Source organism: Balaenoptera borealis (genome assembly GCF_965194805.1).
Source record: "Balaenoptera borealis genome assembly, chromosome: 5".
Classification (NCBI taxonomy): domain Eukaryota; kingdom Metazoa; phylum Chordata; class Mammalia; order Artiodactyla; family Balaenopteridae; genus Balaenoptera; species Balaenoptera borealis.
In genome coordinates this window covers 47,779,594-47,795,570 of record NC_138862.1, presented here as the reverse complement: position 1 = coordinate 47,795,570, position 15,977 = coordinate 47,779,594, and the positions used below count along the sequence as shown (strand labels likewise).

The 15,977-nt window shown below is 38.1% G+C and overlaps 2 protein-coding genes across 8 annotated transcripts in view; one reads left to right on the top strand and one right to left on the bottom strand.

Annotated features, from left to right (window-relative positions):
* Window positions 1-15,977, bottom strand: part of CMSS1 (cms1 ribosomal small subunit homolog) — a 393,486-nt gene that overhangs the window by 263,984 nt on the left and 113,525 nt on the right. The gene's annotated exons all lie outside the window — the stretch shown is intronic.
* FILIP1L (filamin A interacting protein 1 like) overlaps window positions 1,040-15,977 on the top strand; it is a 121,913-nt gene continuing 106,975 nt past the window's right edge. For all 3 annotated transcript variants that reach the window (XM_082392063.1, XM_082392065.1, XM_082392064.1), the window contains exons 1-3: window positions 1,040-1,292; window positions 2,041-2,214; window positions 8,804-8,982. In XM_082392063.1, the coding sequence (XP_082248189.1) occupies window positions 1,050-1,292; window positions 2,041-2,214; window positions 8,804-8,982 (596 nt within the window). In that variant the 5' untranslated portion in view covers window positions 1,040-1,049. The remainder of the gene's footprint in view (window positions 1,293-2,040; window positions 2,215-8,803; window positions 8,983-15,977) is intronic.

Sequence of the window (15,977 nt, the reverse complement as noted above, 5' to 3'; positions counted from 1 at the left end):
GCCCGTGCCACAACGAAGAGCCCGCACCACAACGAAGAGCCTGCACCGCAATGAAAGATCCCCACATGCCATAACTAAGACCTGACGCAGCCAAAAAAATATAGAAAATAAATAAATAAAATAAATAAATATTAAACAAAAATAATGATGAAAGTTTCATGATTTGTAGGAATGCGTAAAATTAACAATCTGCTTCAACATCACTGAAGCAGACTATAAGTTCACTTGATATTTTCTCTTTCCATTACAAACCTCAAAGGTGGAAAAAATTATCTTGCTATTGTAAATTAATTTGGATAATTATACAATCAGATGTGGAGCTAATATGTCCCTCAAATATTAATTTATTTTATATTGTTTTCATAATGGTTAACTACTATAGGCACTAGTGTTCTTATTTTGGAGATAAGGGTCCTAAATATAAATCCTTGACTTATCTGAGGTCAGCTCTGGAATTTTAGCAGAATGTCAAGGATACAGCCAGGGACCAAGCCTTCATTCCTTTAATATTAGACTTTACTGTCATAACAAAGTAACCCAAAGTATTTTGTAATTCTGATGCTTCTCTCTTAAAGCACCAAAGGCTAAGAAATTTAAAAACTCTTTTTAAACTTCCACAAGGAAACACTATAATGTGAATCTGAAGAAAGTTAGAACAATTAGCAAATTTACCATTTTACAATTATGTTAAGTACGTCTTATGTAAGCACTTAGGCCTAGGTTGGAGGTATGACCCAGGTCCCTGAGGTGGAATGCTTGGTGGATGAAGTTCAAATACACAGTCTGTTTACCCATGGACATAAGTGGCCTTAATCAAAGCAGAACACATTTTTTAAAATGTTGATTTTAAAAACAGAAGTGTAAATAAGACTGTGATTTATGAATCTGCTAATGCCCTTCTCTGCTGTAGACTTCAGAAAGATCGAGTCTTTGGCTGTGGTAAATATAACGAGAGTGCAGACTTGTCAAAGCAGTAATAGGAGCTCTTATTAAAACTCTACTTCCACTAAGAGTTACAAATTGTCTTCCTTCTTTCCAGCCCTTAAAGAATGCGTTCCAGAAGCAGTGACACGGAGGGCTCAGCCCAAAAGCAATTTCCAAGACATAGTGAAGACTACAGTTTCCAAGGTCCTGAGGACATGAAGCAGAGACAGCAAGACAAAGACCCCACCAGTGAGTCGGATGCAATCCTTCCATATCCTAAGTCACACAGTGGTAATGGCCACCAAGGAGAAGACCTCTCAAGAGACGACCTATTATTTCTTCTCAGCATTCTGGAGGGAGAACTGCAGGTCAGCTGGGTTAGAATTATCCCCCTCATGCTTCAAGGGGAAGGCTGCTTATGAATTTTGTGTGGTGGCTGCCATAGAAATAGATATTTGTGCTTCATACTTGTATATACATGAAAGCAAAGTGTAAGTACACATTCACAGAATTCTCTTCTGGCAGCACGAAGAGCAATTAATCACATCTAAAAGGGCTGTTGTTATGACATGCAATTGGCATGCACATTGTGAAAGGTCACATCCTCTGCCCATGCTGCTCACAAGCTTCAGTGCACAGGCACGTATGGGTAACAATAACAGCAGATGACTTCTGGACTGGTTTAAATAACAATAGGTGCTTTTGTACCTCACATGAACTGGCTCCTAGACTTGCCCTGGCATTATTAACCTACACAAAAAACTAAAAACAGCTGCTACATATATAGGAGAATCTTATTTCCTATCCCTGAAAATGAAAATGCCAGTCCATTGAGGCATATCATGTTATCTGCTTGTCAAACACAATAAAAAATGTAGAGTCTCTCCATGTTGTATAGTGATCACTTTTAAAAACATTATTAATGTGTAACTAGACTGTAAGAAGGATGAAGTAAAGGGACATAGTTTTGCTACCTTTTCTAAAAGGTGCTATAACCAAATATGATTTGTTTATATTTGAAGGAGAAGAGAAAAAATACTCAACTACACAAGAAATCACTTGCAGAGACTGCTGGTAGATAAAGTGGACTTTCTGAAATGCTTTTTGTTCCTGCAGGCTCGAGATGAAGTCATAGGCATTTTAAAGGCTGACAAAATGGACTTGGCTTTGCTGGAAGCTCAGTATGGGTTTGTCACTCCAAAAAAGGTGCTAGAAGCTCTCCAGCGAGATGCTTTTCAAGCAAAATCTGCCCCTTGGCAGGAGGACATCTATGAGAAACCAATGAATGAGGTATGTATCACATCAGGGGTGTGCACCGAGTATGCTCACCAGCCAGTAAAGCACTAGGCCTGGCAGGTAAGCAGGACATGTAACTCCTTTTTCGATTATTTATAGTTGTATGTTTAAAATCTACCCCAGGTAGATAAATACTACATGTTCTACAGGAAAGAAAAGGAGAATAAATCATGGATGGGATGTTCCCACTGGGTTTGTTTCCTGACATCAGACTAAAACCTAACAAATGCAAGAGAATTCCTCTCTTTTTCTCTCTCCCCCTCTTCCCCTCTTGTATAAACACATAGACACACAGACACACACAGATACACACAGAGAGACATACACACTCAGACCCAGACATACACACACACACACACACACACACACACACACACACACACACAGAGGAATCTGCACTTCTTTTGGAGATCTGAAGGCAATAATAAAAAACAGATAAAGTTTAACCATAGAAGTTAATTTCTTTGAAAACACTGAAGTATTATGTCATAGAAATTTTGAGCATGAATGGAAATGATCTGAAGAATTATCCAGGAAACAGAGTTTTAGGAAGCATACATTTTAGATGAACACATATCCTCTTTTTCCTCCAAAAGTTTAATGACAGTAAAGACTTCTCCCCACCAAGTATGCCCAACAGGGACAACAGCAAAGATGAACAGTCTCAACATGGCCACCACTGCACAGAGATACAGCACTGCTTGCTCTTTTACTTGTTGACATTTCTGAAACTCCCTGGCATCCTTATTTTATTCTTCTATTTTCTTCTGAGACCTCAATGGAAAATTTCATAATTTTTCATTTTTATAAAAAGGAAACAACTAGGAGCATAAGTTAAGGCTAGAGAGAGTGAAAGCAAATTTTGGGTAAATTTCCCCCACATACGCTCTGGCAACCTACCTCAGGACTGACCTCTAATGTCCTTGCTATTCTTGTCTTGGGTGTCTCATGACAGAAGCCTACCATCTTGCCAAATTGTGAAGGAGTTTGGTCATATGGATCTGCTTCTCTGAGGGGTGAGGATGAGACCACCCAAAGTCTGTTGATTGCGCTTTAATCCAAATTTTAAACAAGAGGAGCCGAAGCCTCATTCAAGTCAATAGTGTTAAAACTGTATTCTGGCTCCCAACACAGTGACTGTGAAACAGCATTAAGCACAAATTCCCCAACCAGTATAAGTGCAAATGCAAGTTAATTATCACTGAACATATACTCACAAAACTCCACAAATGGTACAACCCCTCAACACTTCAGAGTAAAATGAAACAGAATAATTCCAAACTTATCCTGAAATCAGTAGGAAAAGTTTTAGTTACTTTTGTAACTAAATAATTCTATTGTACACACGCAAAACTGGAAACACCCTCTCTGCAAATGCTTGCAATCCTAACTCTGCAAAGTGTCCCTAAAAGTTATCTATAATTTGGCCCTGCTTTATAAATCCAACCTTCCTTGATTACTCAACCAACAGATACCCCTACACACACACACACACACACACACACACACACACACACACACACACACACTTCTCACATTCCCATCTCCATGATTTGTCCGTTTTCTTCTCTTGCCTACTTCCCCCTGATAGATTTCTCTCCTCAGCTACCAGTCTCTCCCAGTTCCTTGAAGCCCCTATAATTCTATCTACCCAACAACCCAGTTGCCTACCTTTTTCCTCTATCTAGGAAGTAATGGGTGAGGGGGGATATCCAGAAAACAAACAACAAAGGGAAATTCTGACTAGGAGTCCCTAGATAGGGCTGAAGAAAAGAAAGAAAGTGGGGTGTTCCCACTAAGACCATACCGGGGGCACCCTAATTACATCAGGGTAAGGATGTGCATGCTAAAAATTTATTATTTTGTTTTCCTCCATCTTCCTCCTTTTATTTTCCTCATAACGTTCTTTTAAAAAAATGTGAAAAATCTCAACCATGTCTAAGGTAAACTAAAGGGGATTTATCTATTCATAAGGCAAAATACCTTAGAAAAACAAACTGTTCTCAGCTATGTCATATGTTAGGAACACTGACTTAAGGTGGAGGCCTGCAAGCTAGAATAAAGGATGTGGATGGGGAGAGAGGGAAGGAAAAACTCAGAGTCCAGAACAGTTTTAACCTCCTATTCCTTTCCAACCTAGGCTTCTATACTAAAAGTTACCTTAAAAAAGATACTTGAGTTAATGGCCTAACATATTCTTAGTTCTTCCAAAAAAGATATCAAGAAAAATATAACAACAGTTTGGATTTATCAAGGTACTGTAACAAAAGAATCTGCATACCTTATTAGCATTACCTTAGGGCAATTCTTAAAGTATTGATACTTATTTTAAGCAACTGTGTAGTTCAGCTTTTAAATTTCATTTCATAATTTTCATTGTATAAAAATAGTTGTGCTTACTGTCTTCAGGGTGCTTAATGTCTCTTTTAAGAGTGACAGACAACAAGTGATCACACAATAAGTATATAATACACACTATGTTAATTTTTGTGGTGAAAACCACAAAGCACTATGAGGGAGTATAATGGGGGATTGAATTTAGAAGAATCAGGAAAGCCAAGTTCCAGAGAATGAGTAAGGGTTACTCATGTAGAACATAAAGAAATTCCATTTCCAGAAACACTGTGGATGACATATCATGAAATCATATCACTAAAAAATACATAAAAACATTAGATAAAATATCTAGCATACTCTTAAGTGCATGGATGAGCTTTACATGGAGCTAGAGAAATCCTGGAGCCAGGAACTAAAAAGGGAAATTTCCACAGACTAGCTTCTGGCTGCACATATTTTCAATCTTTCTCTTCTATAATCCACAAACTTCCAGTGCTAGGAACCAAAAGACATATTCATTTTGCAATATAGCCTCTGGCTTTTCACTTTTGACAATGGCTGGGTGAGCTGGCACAACCAGAATGCTACCAAGATTGACAGTAGAAAGGTAGATTGTGAGAGTGACCTGAAGCTCAGTAGATGACCAAATAAGAATGACAGAAGACTATCACCATTCAGGGTGACAATAAAACAAGGAAGGGCTTTCAGAAGAGTCCGGCAGGGGTCATGCAGAGACAAGAATCATGCCCCCATTTCCAGTATCTGAGATACTGAGGCAGTGTGAGAATGAGCAGTCTCTATTTTAGGATTCTAGCATTATCCAGGAAAACCAGGTTTCAGTAAAGACAGGGAAGAAGATGGAACATTTTATGAATAGCATATTCGGTTACCTTTGATCTACTAAAACAGCCAAATAATTTCTCTACTGTCTGAACTAGCTTTATCTCTACTAGTATATTCAGGGTATCAAAGAAAAAGACAATCTTCAAAGAGCCAACGAAAAAGAACAAAGAGAACCAAAGTCATAGCTCAGAAAGAAGATAAAGCCCCAAATTAGGGTGGTCTGTGACTCAGGAGCTATTAAAACAAAGGTCATTATTCTTTCCTAAACATATATTAAGCAACCAAAAGCAAAAAGACTGACGATCTCTCTGTCCTTCATTCTCTTTGACCACGGGAGAATCCAACCTATTGGAACACATTGGACTTCCTTCATCCTAGGCAAGGAGTTGGATTGTATTAGCGGTTGTGGGTAGGATATGACATCAGGGAGGCTAAAATGATAAGCTTGTCATTGCACAGTAAACGTTAACGAGTTATCTTTTTAATCTTTCTTCCTGACACTCCCTAAAGTGACTGAGTCTTCCTGTTTTCTTCCCTAGGCTTCATTCAATCCACAAGTGGGGCTAGATCAAAAAGGGGCAGTGGTTCTTTGATAGTCCCTTAGTGCTTAATGATACACCACCTTATACTGCTCCTAATTGTTTAGTGTGTATATCTTATCTGCCTAGTAAGAGTATAAGCATTGAGACTTTAAAATTCTCCCATGGCAACTATCATAGTACTAAATACATATAGCATAATAGACGCTTAATAAATAGTTGTTGCCTTGAGAAAACTGTGGCAATAAAATTGATCTTAGAAATCAAGCCCAACCACACTACATTTATAATCGAAAAACCTGAAGTACACAACGGTTAAGTGGCTTGGCCAAGCACACACACAATTGGTGGAAAACGAAATGAGTTCAGACAAGCTCAGGTCCATCATTTGATCTGTAGGAATGAAGAAGAGACTGAATTGAGAACAACTGGCATATTTTCTAAGAGGTATTCTGGGTATGGAGAAACAAAGGCACAGAATAAAACTTCAAGCATAAGCTAAAACATATCTAGAATCACTTACACTTTCTTTGGGAACTTTCCCTCTGCAAGGTCACTATTTGACACCTTTCCAATTTCTGCTGTTGACAAACATGAGGTCCTTAGCACCAAACAGCATGCAGTAAATATAGGCCATTCTTCAAGAGTCATGGAAGGTGAGAGAAGGAAAACCCAGAGAATTAGACATTTCACTGATATGAAGGAACAAATAATTCTACCCAGGAGTGACCAGAGAAAGCCATAAAGGAAGAACAGGAAAAGTTTTGGGTGGAAGGGGAAAAAGGTTTCTATGTCCTGGCACTGAAAAAAGCAGTCTTGAAGCACCACGGTGTGTTCTAAGAACTACCTGAAGTCTGGTGTGGCTAAAGGCTGGGTGAGAAAGACGGGAAGGTACGGAATGAGAATGGGGTGGAAGTGTCAGGAGGCCAGATGGTGAGAAACCTTTCAGCTCTGAATAGGAGAGTGGAGTAATCCCACTGGTGGAAGACTGCGCTGTCACTGATGAGGACAGGCTGGATGGGGGTGAGGCTGAAGGAAGAGAGAGCCCTTAGGAGATTATGTAACAAAGGGCAGTGATTCTTTCCAACCTTCCTTCCTTGTCCCTACAAACAAACAAATAAGCAAACAAACAAAATAAGGAGGAAAAACACAATGGAAAGCAATAGTAGATTAACTAAACCTTCTCTTTTCTCTTTTTGGGCTGAACTAAGTTTAATATTCATGTCCATACAACTACAAGAAGCTATCTGAGGAAGTTTCCTTTATGAAGCCTCCCTTAGTCATTCATTTATGCTTTACTAAATACCTATTATAATTATTCATTTATTAATTCTAGGGCCGATCTTGTGATAAATTGAATGTTTCTCTAAGTCAAACGGCAAGCTCCCTAAATTAAGGCTGATTCTATTACTATTTCACTCTCAAATTCTAAAAGCAGTTGATTCGAATTTCCCTTATAGTGCAGTCTAATGTTTGGGCAACTGGAAGGAGTTTTCAGAGAACTGTTATTGCTTGAGACCCAGGACAATAAACATTACAACCTCCCTCTCAGAGGATGGTCATTAGTTAAAAGTGACTCTAATACAACTTAGCAATTTCAGCTTCTACAAAAGGATTGGTCACATTAATTAAAAATCATCACCTATATGACATAATGAAGTATTTTGTGTGTGTTAAGGCACCATTATAAACCCATATTAGAAAACTAGACAACCAGCCTAAGCGTTTAGAGGTCAGTTGGGTTCTGTATGCTGGGACACCTTTATTCCCTTCTTTTTCTGAAATGATTTGGCCATTTTTGTGCTTTGGATTCCTAGTTAAGTATGTGCTTTTTAAGGATGTACGATTTAAACTGGCTTCAAATTCAGAGTCACAAATTTTCAGTCTTTTACAATAGAGGCAAAGGGCAAAACCAACCAATATTATCAGTTATAGTTTAGTATTTAACTAATCTAGACAGTCACATGCTTTCAAAACCATGTTCTTAAATGGATTTTAATTTATCACTGGTCAAAGATCCTGAAGCACTTTTGTTTTAATCAGTCTACTTCCCTCTTTTCTTTCTTGATTCCTTGCTTGCTTATTTTGTTTTCAATCTGTAAGCATATACTATATGCACCTACTATAAGCAAAGCAGTCTATTAGATGTTAAGAATTTAAGAAAAATAGAATGTAGGCCCTGCTTTCAGGGAGTTCACAGTCTAGTAGAGGAGACAGAAGTAAATAAGACACGGGGTAATTGTTTATAATAGAGATATAAGTAGGCCACGGAAACCAGAAAGGACTTGGTGTTTACACCAGGTCTATACCAACACAGAATTGATTAACAAGAATTTGAAAAAAATACACAAACACCTTTATGAATAATGCACTGAGAAACAGACCATGGATCCAAGAGACGTACGTGGGCAGAGTACTTTAGGGAGGGCTGCGCAGCCAGGGAAGTGGCAGAATCAAACATTGTACAAGGATTCCTTTACTTTCCATCATTCCTCTGATATGGTTTCCCTGGAGAGAAAAGGAAGTGGCAGAAAGGGGGTATGGAGAAATTGTTCAGATATTTACAGAGGAACCAATTTTTCTTTCTGGTTAAAAAAAAAAAATGATGACATGGGAACTAAGATCCCACAAGCCACGTGGTGCGGCCAAAAAAAAAAAAAAAAGGATGACAGTAAGAAAGTTACATTTGTGTTGAAACATCAAAAAGTATCAATTAACAAGAGTAATGATAAAAAAACTAAACAAGGAAATCATAAACCCACTGTTGAATTAATTTGTTAAAACTTGGATATTTCTAAAAGAGGGAGAGATGGCAGTATTATGAATGATTTGTACTTAGACTATTAATGCATTTTCTTTTGTAGTTGGACAAAGTTGTGGAAAAACATAAAGAATCTCACAGACGAATCCTGGAACAGCTTTTAATGGTAGAAAAATCTCACAGGCAAACCATATTAGAGTTGGAGGAAGAAAAGAGAAAACATAAAGAATACATGGAGAAGAGTGATGAATTCATAAGCTTGCTAGAACAGGAATGTGAAAGGTAAGGCTACTTTGGAAAAGGCAGTGACCTATCCTGCAAATTCTTACTAACCTTTCACTATGCGCTGGGCATTATACCAAGGGATACAGGGATACAAGGTAAATATGACAACCTTTGGTCTCAAAAATCTCATGGTCCAGAGTGAGGAAAAGGATATGTTTAAAAACAATATCAATACAATGTAAGAATAACCGGGTGTGATAGGACTGTGGAAACATAAATGTTGGGCACCTGATTCTTCAAGGGAGTGCCCTGTGAAAGCTGCAGAGAGGAGGTAACGGGTCTAGTCCCTATGCAACCAAGAATGGAGACCACATACAAGGCAGGGGCAGGAGTTAAGTACCACAGCATAGAGGTAGGACAAGAGTATGGGTACTGAGGGAACTCAAGCTTTCCACATGGCTACAGCACAGGGTGTGAGAAAAGGAAAGGCTAGACACGAGCAGCTGGATTTTATACTGTTGGCAAGAAGGAGCAAATGACAAATTATGAGAAGGAGAATGAGTTATCAGGGATGCTTTCTTAAGGAACCATTAAGGAAAGACAGAAGAAAGACAGGGGCAGGTATGTGTTCCAATGGCTATAGGGTTAGGGAGGATGGGGCATAACAAGAATTATTTATGACATATAGTCAATATGAATTAGTGACTAATGTGACTAGAGAGCAGAGCAAGGAAAACAGGAAGTTATACTCCTAGTTCTTCACCAAGGTACAGAAAGCAGGAATGGGGCACAGCTTTTTGTTGTTGCCGGATTTCTGGTTGGGGAGATTCAAAAGATGGAGGGGGTCCTGTTTTAGACAAGGGGGTCCTGTTTTAGACAAGTTGAGCATGAGGTACCTGGTGTCTTCCAGTGTTCAGTGGGGAGAAGGATGTGTCTAAACAGACAACCCACCGTTAGAAATATAGGTCTGGAAAAGGTTGGGCTGGTGATGTGTATTTGCAGCCAGTGATAGCTGAAGCTATGGGTATTAGTGTGGTGAGGGGAGAGAATTTTGAGACAGGAACTCTAGAAAACAACACAACAACCCATCAAGTTAGGGTATTCCTCCAGAAAAATGGGTCAAGAAAGGAAGCTGAGAAGGAATGAAGAATGGTGGAGGATTAGAAGAACTAGAAGAGAAAGCAAGGAACCAAGCAAGGAAAGACTTTCAAGAAAGAGTGAGCAAACAGCACCAGATAATACAGAAAAGGATGACCAAATGTCCCAAGGTGGCAACAAGGAAGACACTGAAGAACTTAATGAGCCCTTTCAATGAAACAGTGAAGGCAGAAGCCAAATCGCAATACTTTGAAGAATAAATAAGAAATGAGAACACAGAAGCTTAAAATGTGAACTAGTATTTAGCGAAGCTTGGCTACAAAAAAGGAGAAAATGGTTGGTAAACATTTTATAACCATATGGAAAGCAGGTTATTTTGCTCAACTTTGACCCTGAATCACCTTAGAAAGTATGAACATCCATATTAAATTGAAAGAACAATGACTCCTCTCTATTAATACTGCAAAGATAGAAAATAACCAATCTTAGCAATGTCAAATTTTTACTGGACCTTCATGTCACTTTTGTTATTCCATGTATACTTCTCTTATGAGTTACAGAGCTAACGATGCTACATTCTAACAATCACAGAAAAATACAGAAAAAAAAAATTACTGTGAGCTCCCTTTTCTAAAATACTAGTAGTCTCAACTGTTTTATTTGACTACTTACAATTCATATTTTAACTAGGTAATCAAAGTTACATAATAGCTACGCTAATGGCAAACTTTCATTTCTTTTCAGTGCACTTCATGGTAGTCATCAGAGCACTAGAGATTCAATGGCCCTCACATCCAGTTTCTTTTTCTACATTCATCAGGGGTTTGTTTTCTACTCACTACATAGAGAGGGGGTCTTGTTACCTTGCCTCTCATGAACCTGAAATATCTTCAGAGGCAGATTAAAGGAGCAAAAGAAGTCTGGCACCAAGGGAAGGTTTGGCTCAGACTTTACAGTATAAGATTTGTTATTCAATGAGACAATGTCATATTAAATATTATTTCGAACCCTTGTGATTTGGCACCTGTGGCCTCATTTGGCCTCCAAAACTTATTTGGCACTAACTTGTTGAACACAGACACTTCCTTTCATCTCTCATTATTATGAACATTTATTGACCATGGTCAGAGTGCTGCCTGCCATAGAACAAAGAGGTACTGGAGGTCCCTGCCCCGGGGGCTTAACCACATTAATGGAGAAGGCAAGAGGATACAGATTTAGGGTGGAAATGTGAAAGGCTGTTGGTGGTATAGTTCTAATGTTCACCATTGTCTCTCTACTATCTTCTGGAGGAAGGCTGAGGAGGGCTATCCAGAAGTAACACTGTAAAGCTGGTAGGCAGATGGTGAAGATTATTTAAAGCAAGAGAGCAGAGAGGAACAACACTGAGAAATGAGAACAAAAGAGCACTAGGAATAAAGGCCACGGGCTAGAGGAAAAGGAAAATAGTGGGATGAACGTAAATTGTACACCAAGGAATCAGTATATTAAGAACGGTATTTCTACATGTATCAAAGTAGTTTAAGAGGGAGAATTTAAAAGATCACATTTTTTAGCCATATAGGATGCAAAGGTTTTTTGTCTTGAAGAATAATGAAAGTAAACAAACCATTACCAAAAAATAGGAAAAAATGACTGGAGTGATTCTCATTCCCTGTTTAGCCACTCCAGAAGATATGGGAATATTCAGCTATTTCTGTTTGCCCAGGAACAGCTTCCAGATGGAACTCTTTGGGTGTGAGAATGCTAAGGCTATTCTTGACTCACATGATACACAGACAATTCTCCTGCTCCATCTGTACATCACAATTCCCATATCTTGGCACTGTTGGTGCACTGGCCCTTCCTGGCCCCCCGCTTGTAGCAGGGAGACTGTGGGCCTCATGAGGCATAATTGACTTCCACTTGCTTTAAGGCCATGTGCATAAAAATACTAAATGAACACCATCTAACAAAGAGGTGGGGAAACTAATAATTTCAGGTAAATATATACAGAGGAGGTGCTTACACAAGAGAGTAAAATACCATTCATGTGTCTCATTCTGACAACAAATGACAGAACACAAACCTAACTTTAGTGAGAGTACTTCCTCTCAAACATGCAGCCACCCTTCACAAAAGCAAGACTAATTTATTCTAAGGAGTCAAAGAATAATGTTTACTTCCTTCCTCAAACAAAGTGATGTAAGCCACTCCGGAATCAGTGACCTTCAGTACAAAGAAACAAAGAAAGACTATCATAACCCCCATAAACGTGGTTTGAGTGAATATAACTATAAAGAACTATCTGATTGAAACTCTGAAAAATACTGTGAAAGTTTAGTGGTCGTATTTTTAGTGTTAGATAATATCTACTTGGAAAGAAAATAAAAATTAAGAAATACATGATTGAGATAGTTAATGAGACCTGAGAGGGTGTAATAATGGATTTCAAATTAAGCCTCAATTTCTGTGTTTTCTTCGGAGAATTCATTTTATGTGGAAAACCCTAAAGGAGACTGATGTCACACATTGAGTTTAGGCCAAAATGTTTGCCAAGTGATGTCGCTGTCGTAATCAGTAAACAATTGGCTTTCCCACTGCCTGAGGGTGGGGGCAGGGAACAGCTCAGGAAACCCAGTTCCCAAGCGTGTTAATGCAAAGTTTCCTTCGCTGTAATCTGTGCAGTTTGGTCTGTCCATAAAATAATTATATCGACATTTCATGACAACCTTCTGTTCACTGACCAGCTCCAGTGTGTGGATGTGTGTGTCACTGATGACCTGAATTATGTATTTGGCTGAATTACAAGTGGCGTCTATGTGAAAGGTTTTATACAAAAGCAATGCCAGTAATTTTTGGCCTTTCTGGATGGCTTCACAGGAAAGCCAAAACAAAAATCACTTTTAGTCAGTGCAATTTTGCAAAATTTTCCCATAAGTGAAATGCCAATTTTGTCTGTACTTTCAAAAAAGCTTGCATAATTTTTTTCCTTTTTCAGTTTCAATGGGGGAAAAGGCTGTGAAGGGGAAAAAAAAAAAAAAAAAGAGTTTCCTTTTTTTGAAACCATGCTTTCTTTTTTAGAACACTAAAACAAACCATGTATACGAACCATATATATTACTGCATTTCTGGCCTTGAAACCACTGAAGTGGGAAACAAATATTGTTATGGCGACTCTGTCTAAAAATGTGGCTTCAACTATGGATTTTTTTAAAGCCTTAAATTACTTTTCATAATATCTTGGCCAAGTAGGTTAGCACTGTTAATTCTGGTTTCATAAAGCAGGACTTCAAATGGTAGCTTCTCAAGAGCGACATAGGAAGGAAGGAGTCACAGGCAGAATTAATTTCTTGTTCCTGTACTGAGCAGGTGTGACTAGATAGAATAGTGGCTCAGGGGGCAGAAGGGTCTTTGCAGGAAAGTCAGCAGGGACCCAGCTTCAAGGGTTGTTGCCTTGACCATACCTTGGACTAAGTCCTTAGTAAAGAACAAAGCGTTTCCCCCGTCCCTTTGGCTGAAGCAACTTTATAAAGAAAGATTTCCATCATCAACTCTTTTCTACTATGACAGGCCTGTTTTCTAGATGGGCATCAGGAAAGGTGAGTGAAACACTGAGCTATATTTGACCCTCCTGTTAACTGAGTATATTGGATTACTTTCAAAGGCTTCTCTCAAAAAACATCAAATCTTCTTTCTAGAGGCTTTGGATACTCCCCTGAAATATAAATATATAAATTTAAATATATAAATGAATAAGTGTATTAATCTATCTAATTTTTTAGTTAGTTTAACTAACTAGTTAGCTATTTAGTGCTGCTTGCCACTCATTCATTCACCAAAACAAAAAACAAAAAAACCCCAAACTAAAAACAAACAAAAAACCCCCCAATTAATTAAATGCCTGCTACATGCCAGGTCCTGTGCTAGATCCTAGGTGAAGTGGGTAGATGTGTTCATCACTGACATAAAACCCCAATTTATTTGTGCATGTGTAAAACAGAGACACCACTGTAGACTTTATGATTTGATACTAATGCTTCCAGGGCACTATGAGATCATGATAGGTAGGAAAAAAAAGCACCAGTATGGTACAAAAACATAATACATGAAATACTTATGAAAATAAAACATTCAGGAGAACTCAATAAACACATTAAACTAGAGTACTTTACTAGAGAATTCAATATCTTGCAACTATTGCCATTAGGATTTTCAATGTCTTTGGTCTTAAACCTCAGCTTTTAAGAATATCCCATGAAGCATAACACAGTGGGCATAAGGTTTTTTAAAAATAAATAAACTAAGTCTACTTTTTAAAAATCATATTTGGAAAGCCAGCAGTTTTAAATTTCATGCACACTAAACTATTGTTGTAGAATGCATTGTACTCAAATGCAATCATTTCCTTTCAGTTTTCTGGCAAGGAGTTGTATGTATTACGTACTCTCAAGGCTATGTCTTGCAAGTTGTGAAATGGATGCCAGATCTCCATTTGACCTTTGTCATCGGTATCCAGTTCTTTGTTAGAACAAAATGGAGACCACCACAAACACATATTTTGATATTATAATTCTACAGAAAATCACAATGTGATCAGCCTAGTGTTCATATACCTCAGACCTAATAGGGTCTGGATAGGGATGCAGAGCGATTACCTCACAAGGATACCAAAAAACCCATTTAGGACTGTACATCATGACTTAACTTTCAACAGATGTCACAAAACCATACCCTTGTAACTGCACAATTCAGTGGTTTCTATACAAAACCATTTAATTATAGAGGTTAAAATTTGGATAGAGCGATGATGCTATTTTATTGCTATTCCTTCCCAGAAAGCTGAACTAAACTTTACAAATAATATTGGGTGTATATGTGTATATACAATGATTAGTGAATTTACTGCTCACAAAAGAATACTACAAATGTTAAAAAGCAGTCTAAAAGGAAACATAACGAGCACAGGGAAGGATGAACTGGGAACTTGGGAGATAGGGGACTCTGGTCTGCAGACTGGATCTGCAGCTCGTGTGTAACCCTGGGCAAATTCCATTTCTCCAATCTTGTATGTAAAAAAAATAGGACAGGCTTACATCATTTGTGTGTCTCTTTCGGATCTAAAAATCTGTGATTATGTGATTGTTACGAATAAGCAACTTTTACTTCAAGCCTATGATTCTAACCCACACTATCAAAAGAGGTCAGTGAGAATGATAGCACCTCAACCACCAACTTTAAATCCAAGTCTGTAGTATTTCCATTCTTAAAGGATATCTAGATTTAGATACATCCTATTGCTTCTTGAATGTCACATATTCAAACCTGAACTTATCATCTTTGCAAATCCAGGTCAATTTACAACTTTTCTATTCCTGTTTATTCCACCACAGTGAATCAATCCATCAGATAATCATAAAGAGTTACGGACATCTCTGAATCCTAAATTTAAATCAGAAAAGACCTAGCAATCTAGACCAACCCTCTAATTTTTGAACTGTGAAAAGTGAGGCCCATCAAGACTCAGCTAGAAACCTCCAAATCTTGCTGCTAAACAGCAGCAGAGCCAGACTAGAAGCTAGCTCTCCTGATAACATACAATTGAAAAAATAAAACCCTCATAAAGTAATCTATAGATGATTCAGGTGTTCATTCTGTGGTACTGACACTGCCGTTGCAACATTATAAAAGGTCAGTCAAAAAGGATATTAAGGACTGTAATTATCCAACAACCCGCATAGCCCTAGGAGAATGCAGGACATACAGTAAGACCTGGATAAATATATCTAACTGGTTCATAGCTACTAGCTTAACAGCCCTATAAAACAGGAAGCCAAAGACTGAATGCGGAAAGGCAACCTCAAACTTCTGTTCCATCTGACTATAAAATATAAAGAGGAAGAAGAGTCATTAAACCATATCAAAATAGAAAATTTTGCCTCATAAATGGAAATCAAGGGAACATTAGAATTAAG